Here is a 22,098-nt window from a genome sequence, read left to right as displayed (position 1 = left end):
CACACTTGATCCCCAATCATAGGTGGCCTGACACTAAAGCCATATTCTTAATCACTGGATGGACACTATAAATTGGTGGTATTAGGAGAAACTGGGAAATTCTTGATTTCTAGGCATGTATTTTGTTAATGGTTAACATAAGTTATGGTCTGTTTGAAGCTTCCTGCAATGTGGCTCAGTGGAAAGACCAATACAGTAGGGGATGGAAGATTTGGGATCTGATCCCAGCTCAGACAACACTTAGAAATGCAAGTATGAATTAGTGCCAAATCTGACTTTTGGGGAAAAAATTGACTCTCTCTGAGTCTTAGTTTCTTCTTCTGTAAAGTGGGGCCAATATTAAGTACTCTCCAGGTCTCAGATTTTGCTGTGGGGATCCAGTGAGGTAATGGTCTTACATTGAAAATATAAAATGTTCTATGCACATTAGATGACATGACTTAGAATTGTTGGGTCCCTATATGGATTTTTTAAATATCTATCTTACAATTTCTTTATCCTTTCATCCATTGATGGACAGTTAGGTTGTTTTTGTGTCTTGGCTATTGTAAATAATGTGCAATGAACCTGTGGGTGCAAATACCTTTTTAAGTTAGTGTTTTCATTTTTTTCAGATAAATGCCCCAAAGTGGAATAGTTCTGTTTTTAATTTTTTGAGGAACTCTGTACTGTTTTCCATAGTGGCTGCACCAGTTTACATTCTCACCAGCAGTGTGTGGGGTTTCCTTTTCTCTACATCCTTGCCAATACTTGTTATATCTTATCTTTTTGATAATAGCCAGCCTAACAGGTGTAAGGTAATATCTCATTATAGTTTTGATTTGCATTTCCCTGATGATGAGTGATGTTGAGCATCTTTTCATGTGTCTGTTGGCCACCTATATGTCTTCTTTGGAAAAAGGTCTCTGGGAAAATCTTCTACCCATTTTTTAATTGGATTGTTTGTTTTTATGTTATTTAGTTGTAGTTCTTTATATATTTTGGATATTAGCCTCTATCAAATACGTGTTTGCAAGTACTCTCTCCCATTCAGTAGGTTGCTTTTTCATTCTGTTGATGGTTTCCTTGCTGTGCACAAGCTTTTTAGTCTGATGTAGTCCCACTCAACTTATTTCTGCTTTTGTTGCTTTTGCTTTTGGTGTCATATTAAAACAAAACAAAACAAAACTCATTGCCAAGACCTGTGTCAAAGGGTTTACCACCTGTGTTTCCTTCTGGGGATTTTATGGTTTCAGGTCTTAGGTTCATTAAGTCTTTAATCCATTTTGAGTTAATTTTTGTACATGATGTAAGATAATGGTCCAGTTTCATTCTTTTACATGCAGTTTTCTAGTTTTCTCAAAACCATTTATTGAAGAGACTATGCTTTCTTCATTATCTCTTTTTGGCTGCTTTGTTATAAATTAATTGATCATATATGGCTGGGTTTGTTTCTGGGCTCTCTATTTTGTTTCACTGATACATCTATTTTTATGCCAGTACCACACTGTTTTACTCACTATAGCTTTGTGATATGGTTTGAAATCAGGAAGTATGATGCCTCCAGCTTTGTTCTTTTTTCTCCAGATTGCTTTGACTATTTGCTTTTTGTGGGGGGTGTGTGTGTGTGTGTGTGTGTGTGTGTGTGTGTGTTTGTTCTTGGTGGTTGCATACAAATGATAGGACTCAAAAATGCCATTGGGGGGTGCCTGGGTGGCTCGGTCCGTTGGGCGTCTGACTTCAGCTCTGGTTGCGATCTCACGGCTCGTCAGTTCGAGCCCCGCGTCGGGCTCTGCGCTGACAGCTCGGAGCCCGGAGCCTTCTTCACATTCTGTGTCTCCGTCTCTCTCTCTCCCCTCCTCTACTCATGCTCTGCCTCTCTCTGTCTCAAAAATAAATAAACATTAAAAAAAATTTAAAGGGGCGCCTGGGTGGCTCAGTCGGCTGAGCGTCCGACTTCAGCTCAGGTCATGATCTCCTGGTCTGTGAGTTTGAGCCCCGCGTCAGGCTCTGGGCTGATGGCTCAGAGCCTGGAGCCTGCTTCCGATTCTGTGTCTCCCTCTCTCTCTGCCCCTCCCCCGTTCATGCTCTGTCTCTCTCTGTCTCAAAAATAAATAAAACGTTAAAAAAAAATTTTTTTTTAAAAATTTAAAAAAAAGAAAAAAAAAGAAAAATGCCATTGGAATTTCAATTGGAATTGTAATAAATCTGTACATTGCTTTGGATAATGTGGACATTTTAACAATTAATTCTTCCAATCCATGGGTCCAGAATATCTTTCCATTTATTTGTGTTCCCTCTGGTTTTTCATTAATGGTTTGTAGGTTTTAATATAAGATTACTCGCCTTAGTTAAATTTGTTCCTAGGTATTTTATTCTTCTGATGCAATTGTAAATGGAATTGTTTTCTTTATTTTTCTAATAATTTGTTATTAGTGTGTAGAAATGCAGCAGATTTTTGTGTATTGATTTTTATATCCTGCAACTTTACTGAATTTGTTTTTTAGTGCTAATGGTTTTTTGATGGGGACTTTAGAGTTTTCTGTATATAATATCGTGTCATCTGCAAATAGTGACAGTTTTGTTCTTCCTTTGCAATTTGAATGCCTTTAATTTCTTTTTCTGGCCTAGTTGCTCTGGCTAGGATTTTCAATAACTATGTTGAATAGAAGTGGCAAGAGTGGACATTCTCCTCTTGTTCCTGATCTCAGAGGAAAGGCTTTCAGCTTTTCATTGTTGAGTATGATGTTGGCTGTGGGCTTGTCATATATGGCTTTTATTATGTTGAGACACATTCCTTCTATACCTACTTTATTGAGATAATTTTATTATAAATAGATTCTGAACTTTGTCAGGTGTTTTTTCTGTCTATTGAGATGAAAATATGACTTTTATTCTTCATTCTGTTAATGTGGTATATCATATCAGCTGATTTGTGGCTGTTGAATTGTCCTTACATCGCTGAAGTGATTCTACCTGATCATGGTGTGTGGTCTTTTTGATATACTGTTGAATTTCGTTTGTTAATATTTGTCGAGGATTTTTGCATATGTGTTCATCAGGGATATTAGCCTGTAATTTTCTTTTCTAGTGGCATCCTTGTTTGATTTTGGTATCAGGGTAATGCTGGGCCCATGAGTTTGGAAGAGTTGCTTCCTCTTCTATATTTTGTAAGAGTTGGAGAAAGATTGGTATTAATTTTTCTTTTAATGGTTGGTAGAATTCACTAGTGAAGCTAGCTGGTCCTGGACTTTTCTTTTTTGGAAGTTTTAAATTACTGGTTCAATCTCCTAACTAGTATTGATCTCTTTAGATTTTTCTATTTTATCATGATTCAGTCTTGGTAGGTTTGTAATGTGTTTATGTAATAATGTTTCTTGAATTTATTCATTTCTTCTAGGATGTCCCATTTATTGCTATAGTTGTTTATAGTGGTCTTTTATGATCTTTTGTATTTCTGTGGTGTCAATTGTTGATGTCTTCTCTTTTGTTTCTGATTTTGTTTGAGTTGTCATTTTACTTGGTGAGTTTAGCTAAAGGTTTGTCAGTTTATCTTTACAAAGAAACAGCTATTAGTGACATTGATGTTTTCTATTGTCCTTTTAGTCTCTATTTCATTTATCTCTGCTCTAATCTTCATTATTTTCTTCCCGTATGGATGGTGTTCTCCTGTGCCTTAGATCTTAGCAGAGTTACAGAGTGAAAGCTTTGTTTCTTTCTCTCAGAGAGGTGTAGTCCTGGTGGGGAACACTGAATGTGCATGTGGGGGTTAGTCATGGAAGAATGCTATGGGAATTTAGGGCAGGGGAAGTTCACTCTGCCCAGGGAAGACTTAATGAAGTGCATGGCATAGTGAATTAATTACATTTTAAAGGATGTGGTATTCAAATGGAGCAAGAATGGTTCACTTTGTGGAAACTTACCTTTGCTTTTAAAAGGAAACTCAGCTAAGTACCTAGGGTCACCATATGCCTTCTAAAAAATACTTATGGACTGTCTTGAAATGTGGAACTGGAGAGTATTTTCTGCTGTTCAGAGGGTTGAGGGGCGCCTGGGTGGCTCAGTCTGTTGAGCATCCGACTTCGGCTCAGGTCATGATCTCGCAGTTCATGAGTTTGAGCCCTGCATCGGGCTCTGTGCTGACAGCTCAGAGCCTGGAGCCTGCTTCAGATTCTGTGTCTCCCTCTCTCTCTGTCCCTTCCCCGCTCATGCTCTGCCTCTCTCTATGTCTCAAAAATGAATAAATGTTAAAAAAAAAAAAATTAAAAAAAAAAAAAGAAGGTTGAGGTGTTTTTATGCTGTCTCATCTTCTCCAGTGGTGTTTGGCCTATTCTACCTTTCTCAGAATATAAGCCTGAAAGGAGGGAATCTTCTCCTGAAACCTTTAGGTTGGCACTATCATTCTTAGGTTGGTTAGCATTCTGTTTTTTCCTCCTTAAATGAACACCAAAGAACACTAATTCAGAATTTTAAAGATTACCAAATCTTATGGATAAAAGTAGCATTGGTGGTTGCAAGTACTCTGCTGAAATTAAAGGAGTTATCAGTCTTGCTCTGGGAAACAAGGTGACCAATCAACTTGTTTCAGAAAAACTACCTCTCCCATTCCAGTGATTAGTTAATAAAATTATTCCTGACAGTGGCAGGCCAAGAAGCTCAGGCAGTTACATATTTAGAGACAGAGAACACATTGTCCAAAGATCTCAGAAGAGCCTTTGCAAACACACAGAAAGGATTTAGAACAATTTGCATAAATCTCCCTGTGGATAGTGCCATGGCTCCGGTATTAGGGTGGTTCCAGGAACCCCTCCTTGGCTGTATCATGGGGTGACGCTGTGCTTGGTGAGAATTCAGTCTCATGACGGTTTTTGCCAGCAGGATTGGGTGATGGGACACTGAATAAGCCCACTGTTTGGTTCCACATAAGGACTCTTTTGTGTTAGCCTGGGGTAGCCATATTCAAGTTTGTCTTGCTTTTTCCCCACTAATGTTTTTGGACTTTGTGGGCTGGGGAATTAAGCACAACACCTATTCTGAGCTAATCTGTCAAATTTTGTTCTTGAAAGGTAACCGTAGCCCCTTGTATTTTGAGAATGTGGAGCATAATAGTCATACCTTTGGAGACTTCTGACTTCTGAAATTAAAAGTCGGGGAAAGGAGGAGAGCTCACATGGCATGCCCAGATAGGCGTTCATGCGTATTCCTGGCGGAACTGTGGGAAGTAATTCCCTTGGTTGTTAGTATGATTTGCCTTGTTCACTAACTTCCTTAAGAACTATGTTCTCATGCATAGTTAACAAATAAGTTGTACTTTGATATTTAATATTCCTCTATGAAAGGGTATGGGTCACTTTGGTGTGTAGTTTAAAAAATGCCAGGTGATTCCAAATCTGTTTCAGCTTTTCTTTTTTTCTACTTATTTTTTGGAAAAAATGATATCCATTAGACCACATATTAAGAGCTTTACTGGTTTCTTGCACAGCCTGTTATCATTCTAGAAGCCACATAAGGAGTCCAATTTAAAATCCAGGGAGCAGTTTATGCACTGGGGAAATTTGGTGCTCTAACTACAAAAACGAAATCCACTAATTTCTAACCTGGAGTTTATTTTCTTTCAGTCTGCTAGCTTGATGTCTCAGCTTTGTTCTAATAATATAAACATTTTTATGTTTATTTATAGGTGGTTTTAACCAAGAGAGCAGATCCAGCTGAGCTTAGAACAATATTTTTGAAGGTCAGTATAAAAGAATCTATTTTGTTTCTTATTTGATTTGTGTTCTCAAATTTTTAAAGATTATTTTCAAACAGTTCTTTATTTCATTGTTATATTTTTTGAAAAAATCCCCAAAGGTATCTTTACATGAGACTTAGGAAAGAGATCTGTTACAATTATATGTATTTTTTGAAATGCATCAGAAACTAGTAGGTGATTGTTTGTGATGGTAATATGGTTTACATTTTAATTCCTTTTCTCTCATATGGTGTCAGATACTGGAAAGGAGTTGCTGGGGCATTTAGTCTCACGACTCATTTACCTTTCCAGGATTCACCTGTGCGGTTTGATGATCATGCTTTTTCTCCTAAGATGTTTAAAGCTCTTTGTAAAATTCCCATGATCCTTCATCTGTCCGGAGACATCTACCCTTGTTGTCACCCTCATTGTCATTACCCTCATTTAATTGCAACTGTAGTGCCAGGTGAGGAGCCCTCGGTGTGAGTAACAGTACATATTAGATCACAACAGATATCACATATTTCCTTGGTGTCTTACATTTCCCCTAGGTTGTGACATTGGGCAGTGAATGAATGATACTCTAATTAAAAGTCTACCTCGGGTCCCAGACGGTGAACCACATGTAATGTTACTCACCTGGAATTAAAGGACTCAGAAAAGGACAGTTTTATAAAGATCATTTTAAAAAGCATATATGTGAGCTTTTTCTAAACATGATGGAAAACCAGCTGTGCTGTACAGACAGAGGACCAGGGCTTCAAATGAGAAACTTGACTGTCTGTCATGTCCCAGATAATATGGCTCAGAAAGTTACCAATGCTGTGAGCATCACTTTCCTCATCAAATTGTGTTACTATTAAAAAATACCAAGAAGGGGCGCCTGGGTGGCGCAGTCGGTTAAGCATCCGCCTTCAGCCAGGTCACGATCTCGCGGTCCGGGAGTTCGAGCCCCGCGTCAGGCTCTGGGCTGATGGCTCGGAGCCTGGAGCCTGTTTCTGATTCTGTGTCTCCCTCTCTCTCTGCCCCTCCCCCGTTCATGCTCTGTCTCTCTCTGTCCCAAAAATAAATAAAAAATGTTGAAAAAAAAAATACCAAGAAATCAGAGAATTTGAACACTGACAGGGTTATCTGGTGTTAAGGAATTGTTACTGATTGATTTTTAGGCCGGATGATGGTATTCTTATTGCGAGAGCTACAAAGAGTTTTTTTCTCTTAGAGATACACACTGAAGTATTTACAGATGAGATTATGATGTCCGAGATTTGCTTTTAAATCGTCCAGTTTTGGTGAACTATGGTTGGTGTGGTGATGGTTTTTGAAACTGGTAGATGGATCATTACGTTTCTTACCCTGTTTTCTCTATATTGTACATGTGTGAGCATTTTCATAACAAGTTACAAAAATTTTTAAAGATTCAGTGAAAAAACTTGGATGAAAGTGCCCAGCACCTGATTTGCATTAGATACTGATTCAGTAAATGCTTGAAATTAAATGATTCAAACACGAGAGAGAGAGGCTTCAAAAGGAAATGGTTAAAAATATGAGCAGTTTTTGGGGGAGGAAACGGGATAGATTTGTGAGGAGGTTTGGATTATGTGTAAGAAAGTAGAGTTGTTTATAAATTTGGTTTTAGCCCAAGAGGACAACACTGTGTAGAGATTCTAAGGTAGAAAAGGATTCTAGAGAATGAAAGGACAGGAAACAGAAATGCTTTGTTTCTCACCTTGGCCTAGTTGTTGCTCTGCATTCAGGGCCCACCATAATTGGGATGAGGTGTGTATGAGGGAACCATAGACATTGTTAGTATGTATATTTAAGGTCTATATTATAAAACTCTTACGATGTAATTCGGGAAGACCTCTTGCAGGAGAAGAGCACGTGAGCGGGCTGCCAGAGAGCCTAGAAAAATGGATAAAGCTCATTAACTTGACCTGGCAAAGTCATAATCATTCTTTGAACTCTATTACTTCGGTTTAGCAATAGTTGTGGGCACCCTTCTGACAGGAAATGGGGACAGCTCAGAGTGTCTTAAAAGGTGGCGCATCGTGGATACCTACTGGTCTTTTGGCATGATTTGGTGGAAAGGCTCCAGGTAAAAGCTGCGTCTACCTTTTGAGGCCACATGGCAGCTGGCGAGGTTAGTTTAAGATCCTACTTTGGAACAACGTGTCTTTTCCAGCTGCTCCATGTCAACAGCAGGCAGGTCTATGGTGGAGGCAAATATTGGTCAGGGAGACCAAAGGAGGGTAGGAATTGCATGCAGAGTTCTGGAGAGTCACCTGTGAGATTTCTGTGGATGTGGGTCTGAGGGCTGGGGTGGAGTCTTTGGGACCAGCTAGGGAAGTGCTGTCTTCTCTTGGGGTGGCTAAGACAACGTAGCTTTTTTGAGTGAGAGTGTGGCTTTGAGTCCAAGGGGACGATGGGGCCAGGAAGGGGGGCAGGGGCTGTCTGTGAAGAAAACAGCGATCAGCAGTTTCTGGAAGGGATTGTGGATCTGGCAGAGGTTCGGGTGATCTCATAGGGCCTGGGCAGTGTAGTACCAACACAAATCCACCTTGGCTCAGCATGCGGGGGATCTCTTGTTTACCATCTGGCACAGATGGTGTTGTGGTGGGAGGAGAATAGGGATCGGGCTTGTGGGGGCTGTGCCAGGCACGTCTCCACTGTGGCTGGTCTTTCTAGTTATGTATGGATCAGCAGTAAGCACTCTATAAACCTAACTACTTTGCTGACTCTCTGTGACTTTTTCCTGACTTTTCTTCCTAACAAATACCCTACCTTCTGTGTATTAAACTAGTTAGAAGGTGCTTCTGTAGGGGCGCCTGGGTGGCTCAGTTGGTTAAGCGACCGACTTTGGCTCAGGTCATGATCTCGCAGTTTGTAGGTTCGAGCCCCGTGTCGGGCTCCGTGCTGACAGCTCAGAGCCTGGAGCCTACTTCAGATTCTAGGTCTCCCCCTCTCTCTACCCCTCCCCTGCTCACGCTCTGTGTCTCTCTGTCTCTCAATAATAAATGAATATTAAAAAAAAAGAAAAAGAAGATGCTTCTGTAGCTTGGGGGAAGTAGACCTCTGGACCAGATGTGCCAATAGCAGGGAGTTGGCAACTGCGGAGGTCAGAGAGAGCCAGAGGATCTGGGAGAGATAAGGAAAGCGGGGTCCTGGAGGACTGCACTGGGCCCAATTCTGACTTATTTTGTTTTATCCTTAAGAACGATTCAAATCAATGCCACTTTGTTCTTTCTTTTTTGGGGGGGAGTTGCTTACTGTGTGTTAAGTACAGTGTTAAGCGTTGGGGATATAAAGATGCATAATTCATGGCCCTTGCTGTTTACTATTTCACTGTGTGTGAGTGTAGAAAAAAGCCATAACATGGTTGATAAGCATTATATGGCCTTAATTAGTAGGAAGCTGATGTGGGGCTAATTACATCTTGCTAGCAAGGGTCATTGAAGTTACAGAGAGGTTGTGGTGTCTCAGCTGGGCTAGACAATGAGTAGGTACTTATCAGATGGAGGAGGTAGTGGAGGGTTGTGGGGCAGAGGAAGACTGTTCTGGGCAGAGGAAACAGCAGGTGTGAAACAAAGGTTTCACTCAAAGTTCTGTGAGAGTGCCAGGTGGGGAGGTGGGCGGCAGCACAGGCCCCTGGGCAGTGCACTGGGATGGTCGGTAGGATGGGACTTGGTATAGGGCACTCCTAGCCCGAGGCATTTATTATGCAGCCTGTTCTGGTGATAAGTGGGTGGTAACATTTTGTCTGGGTGAAAGTTGAAGTCCAGGTGTGCTCAGTTTTGCTTCTAACCTAAATGTTGACATGCGATTTTTGCCTGCCTGACACTTCTGGTGCTCCTTCGTGTTAATTTGGACAGATGCACTGAGTGCTTACAGTTTAAATAAAGCTCCCAGAAACTTTGCAGTGAGTAGGATGTGCAAAATAAGTATAAGCTGGGACCATGTCTTCAAGGAGATCAGCTTGTATACAAGGGGCCAGATTTACAGGCATGCAGCAGGTAAGAAAGAATGTAGGTTGACCTACAGGTATGTGGTTTAAAAATGCCACAGGAAATGGAGAGAGTGGTCCCCGTGGTGGGGAGTGGTCAGAGGAGGCTCCTTGGAAAGGGAACTTGGGGAGCCCCGGGATGAGTGGGGCTGGAGAGGCAGGGAGGAGAGCAGGTGGGGAGTTCCAGGGGAGAGGGCCACATTTGACAGAGGCCTGGAAATGGGTTTGGGAGCAGACAGCCTCTCCAGGTTGAAGGATTCTTGCTCCTTCTTCAAATGTTTATTTAAATTCAGCCTTGTGCCAGGGAGTCTGCCAAGCATTACAGGGTGTGGGTGACAAAATTAGAAAGATAATTGGGAATTTGGCGTGTCTGCTGAACAATAGGAAGCCATCGGAGATTTTCCGAGTCATCCAGTGACACTGGCAGGATGGGTGTGAGATTTGGTTGGTAGTGCAGGCCCGTGAGTTTGGCAGCGTTGGGTGCAACCCTGGTGTGAGGCCCTAAAGACTTGATTGGGGTTGTGGCGGCAGGGGAAATGGCGAGTGGGCAAGGTAAAGACATTTTGAAGGACTGCTTGATGAAAATGGCCTTGTGTGATGAGTGAGAGGGAACAGGGGATAAATATGACCATTGGCTATACTGTCTGGGTGAGAGAGGTGCCAGTAATTAAGAATGGGGAAATTGAGAAGGAAACCATTAGCTCAAGGGAGACCAAAGCGGGTGATACCTAGCGTTTACAAGTACAGAGGTGGACGTAGCTGATGCCTGTAGTGTAAGATGTGGGAGGTGGGAAAACTGGGTAAAGGGACTAGACAAGGGGAATAGGCCATATTACAGTTTGTAATAATAATACATAGTGGGTTGCACTCGGGTTTTTATAATGATTCTTTGTCAACAAAACATGTGTATTTAAAATTTGTGTTAACAAAATTGGAAAAACTTCTTTTTTGAAAACTATTGAAGTGAAAACCTTTATATTCATTGACAAAAATTGAAAAAGCACAAGTGTGTAAAGAAAAGTAACTTGTGATTCCACCCAATAGATACAATCTATGTTTATATATAAATGTGTATTTTATATACCTATCTCTCTGTATTTCTGTCTCTGTGTACGTATGTAAATCTTTTTTTCCTTAACAGGAGAAAAAATACCGTTTTATCCAGTTTTCCTCCTCACCTGATGCGTTAGGAAACCCTTTTCCTGTCATTGATCGCATTTCTACAGTATTTTTAGTGTTGTGTGCTGTTCCACATACAGTGGTTTTACTCTCGCTCATCTAGCGGCTTCCTGTTATTGAAGGCTTTGTTGTCTTGTCTCCTGTGCTAGCAGTAATGCTAGTTCAATACTCTTGAACCTGCATTTTTGCATATAACTTGTGTATGTTTAATCATATTAAAACTTAAAAAAAATTGTAAGGAAGAGAGGCTTCAGGTCACTTGTAAAATCTGTTCCCAAGGAAGAATCCGTGGTAGCTGCGAAGTCCACTCCCCTGACAGGGGCCCCTCTGTTCCCTGCTGCAGGAGCAGTGGAGCACCTTTGTCAATATATTCTTATTATGATCGGTCTGTCCATCAATTGGAGGAACAACCTTTGATATTTTTACTATAATCACAAAGCAGACTACTCCAGCCTCGGTGATGGGCTGGTTTTGCAAAGTGAAGGAAACTGTTTTCTGTGTTCAGATTAACCTGTTCTTACATTTACAAAATTATTTATCACTTCCAAAAAATGGGGCAGAAAATATCTCAATGATTTTCTTTTTTTTTTTAATGAAAACTATTGAGGTATGAATCAAGTGCACAAATCATGAATGTACCGCTCCATTAACATTCACGAAGGGAGCACACCTATGGAACCAGCACCCCAGGAGCCATCCGATGCCCCTTCAGTCACTACGCACCCCTCCTAAGGGTAACCAGTTGTTTGGCTTTCAACTTTATGTAAATGGAATCATACACCATGTTTTCTTGTGTCTCATTTCTTTTGCTCTTGCTCTAGTTGTTCAGATTCATCCTCGTTGTGTGTGGTTGTTTATTTTCATTGCTGCATTATATGCCATTGTGTGACTGTCCTACAGTAGTTCATTTACATATCCTACCGTTGGTTGACATTTGAGTTATTTTTCATCTTTTTGCTATCCAAAATAATGCTTCCATGGACATTAAAATGCCAAAGTACGTTTTTATTCTTTCTATATATGTATATACATATGTGTGTATGTACATATACATAAACACCACATATGTATATATACACACGTTTCTTTTAGACATACTTGTGATCGAAATTGCTGTTTCTATGGTTGTCTGTTCAGTTAGAGTACATATTCCCAAGCAGCATTCTAAAGTGGTTTAACAGTTTACTCTTATAACACCAGTGTATGAGAATTGCATTTGCTCCACATTTTTGCCAACACTTGTTATTACTTTTTAATTATCCTGTGTATGAGTTAGAGGTATGGCATTGTAATTTTATTTCGCACTTTCAGTAGAATTTTTTTTAGGGGTCAGCAGCTTGACAATGATTCTAAAGGTAATTTCGGGGAAAACCAAAGAGTGATCATGGCCCAGAAAATTCCCAGGACGGAAGTAGTGCGTGCTTTCATTCGACAGATATTTATTGAACATGTTTCACTCTCTGCCTGCTACCAGTCCGAGATGTTGAGGATGCTGCAGTGAGAAAGGCAGGAGAAAATCTTGCCCTGACAGAGCTTTCCTTCTAATTGTAGCAATTAAGATGCATGTAATCTTGCAAGGATTCCTGGTGCAGGGATGACAAGAACTGTCAGCCTGTCCGGCATTCCTCCCTGGAATTTGGCAGCCACCTCGGAGGAGAGCCTCTGTCTACCTTAGGAAGCCATTCATTGCCAACTGGTCAGAACTGGTGTTGAAGATGGACTTACTTGCCAAGCTGTTCCCTGATGACCATATGATAATCAGTATGTGTTGAACATGTCATAAGAGTGATTTCATTTGTGCTCCTAGGACAACCGAGAAATTAAGTGGGGAAAACTAAAGTTGAAGGATCCTGACCTCAAACCACGTGAAAAATCAAGTACCAATGTATTGAAACTTAAGAGATAAACCTACTTGAAAAAAGCCCAGAGAAAATATGGGTGAATATTAGTCTTGAGATGAGGAAGGCCTAGTTTCTAGACTTAGAAGTAATAGAAGGAATTGCAAAGGTGGAAAAAAAATCTGTAGACTCAATTATATAAAAATACCAAACTGGAAAGATGTTTGCAACAAATCTGAGAGACAAAGGACGGGAGAAAGGGCATGGTCCAGCACTGCTGGTGGGAGTGTAAATTGGTACAATCTTTTCTGGAGAGCAGTGTGATAATAAGTATCAAGAGCCTTCAAGTTCCTCTCCTTTGACTCAACCTCTTCCAGAAGTCTACCCTTTGAAGATTGTTAGGAATTCGGATAATTGTTATGTGCGAAGCCAGTTACCTTAGCTTTATTTAGAAATAACCTAAACATCTACTGGTGGGAGAAGAGTGAAATTGCATTTTAAATAAATTAATTATTCACCACTATAAGCAAACATAGGTATAAGTCTAAATCATAGGATCGCTGTAATAATTAGCAGCAAAATTCCCTTTATATTTCTTATCCTCTTTTGCCTCAGGAAAATCAAAATCTAATTCTTCTGCATTTCCAAAAAGCCATTTCAATGCTAACTGAAGAATACTGGGATTCTTGGACCATTTCTGAGCTTTTCTTTTGTACCATGCTAGAAAATGTTCAAACTGATAATACAGAACATTTATAAAGTGCTTATTGTGTGTAGCACATTGTGCTAAGTACATTACATGATTATTCATTTATTTCTAGCATCAACTTTATGAAGCAGGTAATGTTGTTACCCCCATTTCATAGGTCAGGAGCTAGAGACCCAGAAAGCTTTACTTCCCTGAGGTCATACAGGTGGCAAGAGGTAGAAGCAGAGCTCGGTGCAGGCTCAGCCCAGGCCTGAGGGACTCCAAAGCTTGTTACTGAGTATCTAAGCAAGAGTTTATCCTGCATTGGAATTAAAATGTAAAAATAACAAGGGACTTTTAAAAACAATTTTTATATTTATTTATTTTGAGGGGAGGAGAGAGGGAGAGAGAGAGAGAAGGAGAGAGAGAGAGACTCCCAAGCAGGCTCCTCGTTGTCAGCACAGAGCCCGATGTGGGGCTCAATCCCATGAATGGGGAGATCATGACCTGAGCCTAAATCTAGAGTTGGTCACTTAACTGACCGAGCCACCCAGATGCCCAGAAACGGTTTTAATGGGACTTGCTGCTGGAGCTGCAGAGGGAGTGGAGGTGCTGTCATCGGCACTTCACACCACTGTGCTCCCCACATCGTCCATTGTGGTTCCTGTCACCCATCCAGCCTTGTTCTTCCTGTAGCTCACAGTCCTCACTCCCCCACCCCCAAATCGCTCTTCTGTCCCCAGGATCAAGAGGTCCTCTCCTGCTCCGTAAGGATACCATATGATCCCATGTTGTTTCTCAGCACTTCCCACGGCCCGAGGGACTCCACGGAACAGGAATGAGCAGGTTCCTGCTTTCAGGAGTTGGACTGTGTCGCCAAGGCAAGAGGAACACTGTGAACAGGCATTGGGTGCCACCTGTCTCTCGTTGACCACTTCCACTCTAGAGCACCCTTTCACATATTCTTCTGTGAAATCCCACAGGAAACCATGCAGTTCATAGTTTGCTTTCTAGTTTAGCCTGTTTGTCCTCTTTTCCTGCATTATTGATGCCCTTGAAACAGGAATAGGGGCAAAAGAATTAGGTCGTTTCCATCCATGATTTTATAATTAATTGTTTTTGTTTTTGTTTTTGTTTTTTCTATGTCCTTGCCAAAAACAAGATGTAATTTGTTTTTCCAAATTTCTGTAAGCCAGAAATTTTCATTCTCATTCTCAGCACTGATGACGTTTGGGGCTGGATCACTCTGGTGTAAGGGGTCACCCTGTGCCTTGTAGATGTTCAGCAGCCTCCCTGACCTCTACAACTAGATGCTAGGAGCATCCCTCCCCCCTGGTTATGACAGTCATAATTTGTCATCAGACACTGTCAGATGTTCCCCTGTGAAGAAAAATAGAAACAATGGAGGAAGTACCAAGCTAGAGAACACCCTCCCCGTCTCCTGCCCACCAAAGACAGGTGACATATAGAAAAGACTGGTCCTCATAGGTGGACTTGGCTACTAGGGGACATTGGTGTTTGTAAGCTGGACAGTCAAGCTAACCTGCCCTCAGTTGAGAACCACTGTTATGAACCTAAATCTTGGCAGACTTCATGTGTTTTTGTTTTTTCTATGAAGTGTTGGGAAATAACTGTCCTTGGGAAGAGTAGATTATCTTATCTGATGTTTTATCCTTTGAATATTTTCAGCTTTTTCAAATATTGATCTCATGATTATATGCTTTTGAGGGTAAAATATATTTTCTCTTTTTTCCTATACAGTATGCAAGCATTGAAAAAAATGGTGAATTTTTTATGTCTCCCAATGACTTCGTCACTCGATATTTGAACATTTTTGGAGAAAGCCAGCCTAATCCAAAGACTGTGGAACTTTTAAGTGGTGTAGTGGATCAGACCAAAGATGGGTATGTTGGTCATTTTTTTTATTTTTTTGTTCAACAGAGCTTTCTGTTGTTTTAAAGATTAAGAAGTCACTGAATACCTTTCCATCTCTTAAAAGCATTTTCTCTACCTATTAGAATTAATTCATTATTTTAGAAATAATACCTTTAACATTTCCTTTAAAGTCCTTATCACAATTGACGATTCTGTTTGTGTATTTTTTTTTTTTTTTTTTTTTTTACGGTAAAGTGGCTTATAGTTCCAGAGACTTTTTAAAAAAAATTTTTTTTTAATGTTTGTTTATTTTTGAGACAGAGAGAGACACAGCATGAGCAGGGAAGGGGCAGAGAGAGAGGGAGACACAGAATGTGAAGCAGGCTCCAGGCTCTGAGCTGTCAGCACAGAGCCCGATGCAGGGCTCGAACTCCCGAACTGTGAGATCATGACCTGAGCTGAAGTTGGACGCTTAACTGACCAAGCCACCCAGGCACCCCCCAGAGACTTTTCTTTTAACATTTGTTTATTTTTGAGAGACAGAGAGAGAGTGAGTGGGGGAGGGGCAGAGAGAGAGGGAGACAGAATCTGAAGCAGGCTCCAGGCTCTGAGCTACCAGCACAGAGCCCAATGCGGGGCTCAAACCCAGGAACCATGAGATCATGACCTGAGCTGAAGTCAGATGCTTAACCAACAGAGCCACTCAGGCGCCCCTATAGTTCCAGAGACTTACTATAGTTGATGAGTGGTGTGAGATATACCAGAGTGTTTGTATGTATACTGGTATTTTTCAAGGGAACTAAAAATTGTGAGTAAATGTAAAACATAGCTCTATGAACATAACTTTTCTATGATCTTTCCCTCTGCTCAGATAACTTTTGAAACCTTCTATATGATTAAGTCATATGAATCTAAGAGACAGAATAATAGGATGATTCCAAATCTCCAAGAAAGGTATTCTACCCAAGCTGGAAGAAAGAGACAGACCATCTAAAATTAAATGATTCTTTGCAAAAGGCCTTTGGGTTTTTTTTCCCCCTACCAGTGTTCTCACATTTTAAAAATGAGCTTTTCCTGATTTTGCTTAAGATTGCAGTTGGCATTTACCATTAGGTGCAGAATTTGGGGCTCCAAACTCTTACTAATACAAATAACAACATCCCCTAAGAGCCACGTATTTTTTTTAATATGAAATTTATTGTCAAGTTGGTTTCCATACAACACTCAGTGCTCATCCCAAAGGTGCCCTCTTTAATACCCATCACCCACTTTCCCCTCCCTCCCACCCCCCATCAACCCTCAGTTTGTTCTCGGTTTTTAAGAGCCTCTTATGCTTTGGCTGTCTCCCTCTCTAACCTTTTTTTTTTCCTTCCCCTCCCCCATAGACTTCTGTTAAGTTTCTCAGGATCCACATAAGAGTGAAAACATATGGTATCTGTCTTTCTCTGTATGGCTTATTTCACTTAACACTCTCCAGTTCCATCCACGATGCTACTACAAAGGGTCATATTTCATTCTTTCTCATTGCCATGTAGTATTCCATTGTGTATATAAGCCACAATTTCTTTATCCATTCATCAGTTGATGGACATTTAGGCTCTTGCCATAATTTGGCTATTGTTGAGAGTGCTGCTATGAACATTGGGGTACAAGTGGCCCTATGCATCAGTACTCCCGTATCCCTTGGATAAATTCCTAGCAGTGCTATTGCTGGGTCATAGGGTAGGTCTATTTTTAATTTTCTGAGGAACCTCCACACTGCTTTCCAGAGCGGCTGCACCAATTTGCATTCCCACCAACAGTGCAAGAGGGTTCCCGTTTCTCCACATCCTCTCCAGCATCTATAGTCTCCTGATTTGTTCATTTTAGCCTCTCTGACTGGAGTGAGGTGGTATCTGAGTGTAGTTTTGATTTGTATTTCCCTGATGAGGAGTGACGTTGAGCATCTTTTCATGTGCCTGTTGGCCATCCGGATGTCTTCTTTAGAGAAGTGTCTATTCATGTTTTCAACACACATTTTCTACATACAAATATATGCACACACATAATTTTCTTTTTTGGTTGTGCCATTTGATTATAAATTACAGACATCATGATAGTTTAGCATCTATCTTTTAAGAATAAGAACGTAGGAGAACAAGAATAAGTAGGAGACCACGTAACTGCCATACCATAATCTTTTAGGAGAATTAACAATAATGTGAAGTATCTTCAAAATTCCAGTCTGTATTCCAGTATACTGGATCTCTCCACCTCCCTCCCACTTCAAATGGCTCATTGTGGTTTTGTGTTGTTTTCTTTTCTTTTTAAATCTAGGATCCAGACAAGGTTCTTGTACTACCTTTATTTGTTTTATCTCTTTTAATCTAGAACAACCTTCTAATTTTTTTTCATGATATTGGCTTTTAAAACCTGGGCCAGTTGTTTTATTGAAGGTTCCACATTCTGGACTTGCCTGATTGCTTCTTCAGGCCTGGATTCACGTTAAGGGGCAGGTTAGGAGAGATCCTGTACTTTCTGCTGTACCTCGTCAGAAACATGTTGCAGCATCAGTGATGCTAAGTTTGATTGCTTGGTTAGGGTGGCGTCCCCCCAGATTGTATATTTATGATAATTTTTGTTTGTAATTAATGAACAGATACTTTGAGGACATGTGCATATCCTGTTTCTCAGCAACTCTTCATCCACTAGTGTTAGCATCCACAATGATCGTTTCCTGAATCGGGTATCACATTGTGGTGATTTTTCTAATTCGGTCATTTCTCCTATATTTATTGTCTAGCACTCTTTGTTAAGGAAAAGTTTTCTCTCCTCTACCCCGTTTTCTTTCTCTCTTCTTACCAGTATAAATTCGTGGAAGTTTTCATTTTAAATTCAGTGTATTATAATCTATTACTATTATTCTCTTAGATGCTCAGATTTGGGAAGGGGGGGCCCTTGGGCCTAGCTCCTGTGCCCTTGTCTTTGAGTGCTCTTTGCTTTAGGCAAATCAGCCATTCTAGGCTCTGGGTGGGTGTTTCTATCTCTAACCTGGGAATCACTGTTCTCTTCAAGAAGTCCTGGTTCCTTTAGATTGGGAATGGTGCTTAGAAACTGAGAGCTGGGCACTGGCTTGTTGTTACAAGGTTGTTACTACTTCTCTGTCTTCTCAGTAAAAAGAACAGAGAAATATACTTTAAAAAATCAAAAGTTCATAATGACATTTCCTATTTAAATTTAACATTACAGTATTTTTTTTTCTTCTATTTTTAACTCAGTGAACATTTTGGTTCCTAATTATATTAATATATTTATGGATATTAACTTCTATAATTGTGATACCTTCTAATTTGTTTTTCCTATCTCTATCACCATTAACATACATGTTTTTCCTATTTACTTTTGTATGTACTCTCCAAAAATAATAGCCTTCGATTCAATGAGATAGAACAATGTGTAATTGTTGTGTAATGCACAACATATGTTGTGCATATGTATGTATATATTCAAAATATTATCACAAATCTCAAATGCTGGCTTTGTTTTCCTGGTTTTGCAGATGAGACAGCTGAGGCTCTTAGTGATCAAGCAATTTGCCCCCAAAAGGTGCCCAAGCTTGTCTGGCTTCAAAGACCTTGACCTTTCCAGTGTCTCAAACTGCCTCTTCTCTCATAATCTCATCATCCTCTTTAACTTGACATTTTTTTTTCAGATTTTGTATTAACTTAAATCTCAGTTTTTCACTGTGACAGAGAAAATCTTAGATGGCCTCAGTTCATTGCCTTGTGACTTTTTTTTTTTTTTTTCCCAGTTGCAGAAACCTGAGTTTCAAAAGGGAAAATAATCACCCATAATCTTTTCATCCCCACACGGTGGTTTAGAGTCTTTTTTGGTATCTTCTATGATTTGTTAACCTGCATCAATATTTTTCATAATCTGAATGAATATTAATTGCAGTTCTTTTATAATCTTTTAGACTATATCAATCAATTTCCATATTTCCATATGCTGTTCACATTAACAGTGTTAAATAGCTTCATAGTCTATGAGATTACATACCAACCATACTCTATGAAATCATGCCCTTACAGAGTTGTTTCAGTGTCTAGTTTTCCTTTTGTTTAATTAATTCCTTTGAAAGAACTTAGAGCCGTTCCTGGACACAAGGGTAGAAGTATTTTAAGTTTCACCATATGTAGTGTGGTAATTCTTTCCAAAAGCACTGATCATGTTGAAGAACTTGTCCAAACTGTTTATGCTTTCTGAGCCAGTAGCACACGGCTGCTGTTTGAGCCGAGACCTGCCTAAGACCCAAGACTGTTCAGATGTTCATGTGCCATTTTCCCTGACCCTGACCCAAGCTCCGCAGTATTTCCTTCACAAATAGGTATAACCATACATCTGTTCTCAATGTAAAACTGTGAATGCCTTCATTTCCCCTTCCTTTGGAAGCATAGCATTTCTCAAGTTCACAAGTCACAAATCATCTTCCCAAATCAACTACTGTTCTTGAAAAAATTACACGGTGAAGCCACATGCTGGCCCATGGAAGCACAGCACATACACCAAACAAAGGGAAAACACTGGCATAGGCTCCATTTGGCCAGGCTCTCTTTGGGTGTAATGACATCTCTTGGCTGACCAGAGGGATTCTAGTGCATAATCTTTTTCAAACTTGAAAAACTGTTTGTAGATTGGTAACTTTAAGATTTCAAAATAACGGCAGCTGTGCTGACCCAGATGTCATGGTGAATTGAAATAGTCATTTTTAGGTAGATAATGGTCCACCAGCTGTGGTTTCTGGAGTGGATAAGCCAGGTCCTACATATTTTAATATCTCCAGTGTCTGATCCAGTATCTGGCCTCTGGTTCACAGCAATTTGTTGACCAAATATGAGTAAATCTACTAAGAAGTATTTACTCCCTTAAATTATGAGAGCCCAGGAGTATTGAGGAATGGAAGTTCTAGTTCAAATTCTAGGTTACTCACTGTAGTAGCTGAATAGTGTCCACCTGGAGATGTCAAGTCATAATCCCTAGAATTGGAAATGTGACCTTATTAGGAAAAAAGTGTCTTTGCAGATGTGATTACATTAAGGATCTTGAAGAGAGCACCCTGGCTTATCCATGCCTTAAATGCTGTAAGTATTCTTTAAAAAAAATTTTTTTTTTAATGTTTTTATTTTTGAGACAGAGACAGAGCATGAGCAGGGGAGGGGCAGAGAGAGAGGGAGACACAGAATCCGAAGCAGGCTCTAGGCTCTGAGCTGTCAGCCCAGAGCCTGACGCGGGGCTCGAACTCATGGACTGTGAGATCATGACCTGAGCTGAAGTCGGATGCTTAACTGACTGAGCCACCCTGGTGCCCCTGTTGTAAGTATTCTTATAAAAAGTAGAGAGATGTGATACAGACATCAGGGCTACCAGCAGCTGGAAGAGGCAAGGAAGGATTCTCCACTGAAGAGTCTCCCTTTGGTGGGTGTGCAGCCCTGCTGACACCTTGCTTCTGGACTTCTGGTCCCCAGAACTGTGATGGAATGAATTTCTGTTGTGTGGAGCACCCTAGTCTATGGTAGTTTGTTACAGCAGCCCCAGGAGACTAATACCCTAACATAGCTCTTTTCTCCGTGGTTCAGAAAGCCTGTACTTGCAAAGAATATGCGGGGGATGGAAACCAAATAGCCTGATTCTGAGCAGTTTTTTTTTCCAGTAGTAACTTTTGGCTAGATCCCGACATTTTCCAGGCAGAAACCTCTGCTGCAAACCCTCTCTGTGAGGGCACAGTCCCTCTCTGGAGGCTTCACTTATGTATAGGGTTGGGCTGAACTCTAGGCATGGAAGCTTAAACATCTGTGCACTGCTAGAATTTATGGTAAAGGGATTCGGATTTTCTGGAGCACTCTTGGTTTTGATTCAGTGTTTCATTGGGTAGTGACTTGGTCAGACTTCCGTTCTATGAGCTGCTTGCTCATATTCTGTAATGCAGAAGCTGGCATACCAGGAGCACAGAAAATGCAGAGCATAGTGGAGAGAAGTACATAGGAACTTGTACTTCATACTAAGGATTGTAGGCCTTTATTTTGAGAGCAATGAAGAGCCATCAAAGGATAATTTGAGTCTTGGCCTAATGTGCCTGTCTTACAGCCCACATATATTCTCTGATTTCACCTGTCCCCACCTCTCTTCTAATTGCCTGTTGTGTTTAGATTCCCCAAATTCCATTCTTTTAATAGATTTAATAATGGGTTTAATCAATTTGTGAAATTCCTTGAGAGAGATGATAAGAAACTTTGAATGCCCAGTCCTGGAAGCCTTTTGTGTGGTGCACCTCATGGGTAAGAAGGGCTTGTTGCAGCATTTGAAGAGAAAGGAGAGAAGGAAAGCAAGGAGGAAGAGGAGTAGAAGGACTTCTAGGGCCCAGGCTCTCTTACTTTAGCTAAACAGTATGAACTCTGTGCTTGACTTTGGATTTGTCTGTATGATTTTTGATGTGTGTTTTAGATTTCTCATCATTATGTTTTTGTTTAAAATGGGAATGAAGGGGTTTTTTTTGTGTGTATCATCCAAGGGTAATTTTTATACATTATTCACACAACTATCTACCAAGAGCAAGTAAAAATAAATTTTATGTGTGTCCCTTTGAGCTTTGCAAACATGTTTTCTGTTTGTTGTTTATTATTAACTGGTATCTTACTAGAGACAGCTGGGACTCAAAAGCTGTTTTTCCTAGTACGTGACCGTCTTACCTGGGGAGACTAAGTGGGGGCCAGACTAAGCTGGATGTGTTTGGGTGCCTGGTCTCTTGGGCTCAGGATGCTCACTATCTAGT

At 40.5% G+C, this 22,098-nt stretch overlaps 1 protein-coding gene across 7 annotated transcripts in view; it reads left to right on the top strand.

The window, feature by feature from the left end:
- SLC25A13 (solute carrier family 25 member 13) overlaps positions 1–22,098 on the top strand; it is a 190,305-nt gene that overhangs the window by 29,983 nt on the left and 138,224 nt on the right. For 3 of the 7 annotated variants that reach the window (XM_045052405.1, XM_003982783.5, XM_019825505.3), the window contains 2 exons: positions 5,660–5,713; positions 15,177–15,319. In XM_045052405.1, coding sequence (XP_044908340.1) covers positions 5,660–5,713; positions 15,177–15,319 — 197 coding nt within the window. Of the gene's footprint in view, positions 1–5,659; positions 5,714–12,440; positions 12,651–14,158; positions 14,297–15,176; positions 15,320–22,098 lie in introns of those variants that run through there. The other 4 variants (XM_045052403.1, XM_045052404.1, XM_019825507.3 and 1 more) reach the window with 4 other exon arrangements.

This window comes from Felis catus, chromosome A2 (assembly GCF_018350175.1).
Source record: "Felis catus isolate Fca126 chromosome A2, F.catus_Fca126_mat1.0, whole genome shotgun sequence".
Classification (NCBI taxonomy): domain Eukaryota; kingdom Metazoa; phylum Chordata; class Mammalia; order Carnivora; family Felidae; genus Felis; species Felis catus.
The sequence above is the reverse complement of the archived record's forward strand: the minus strand, read 5'-3'. Positions and strand labels throughout refer to the sequence as shown.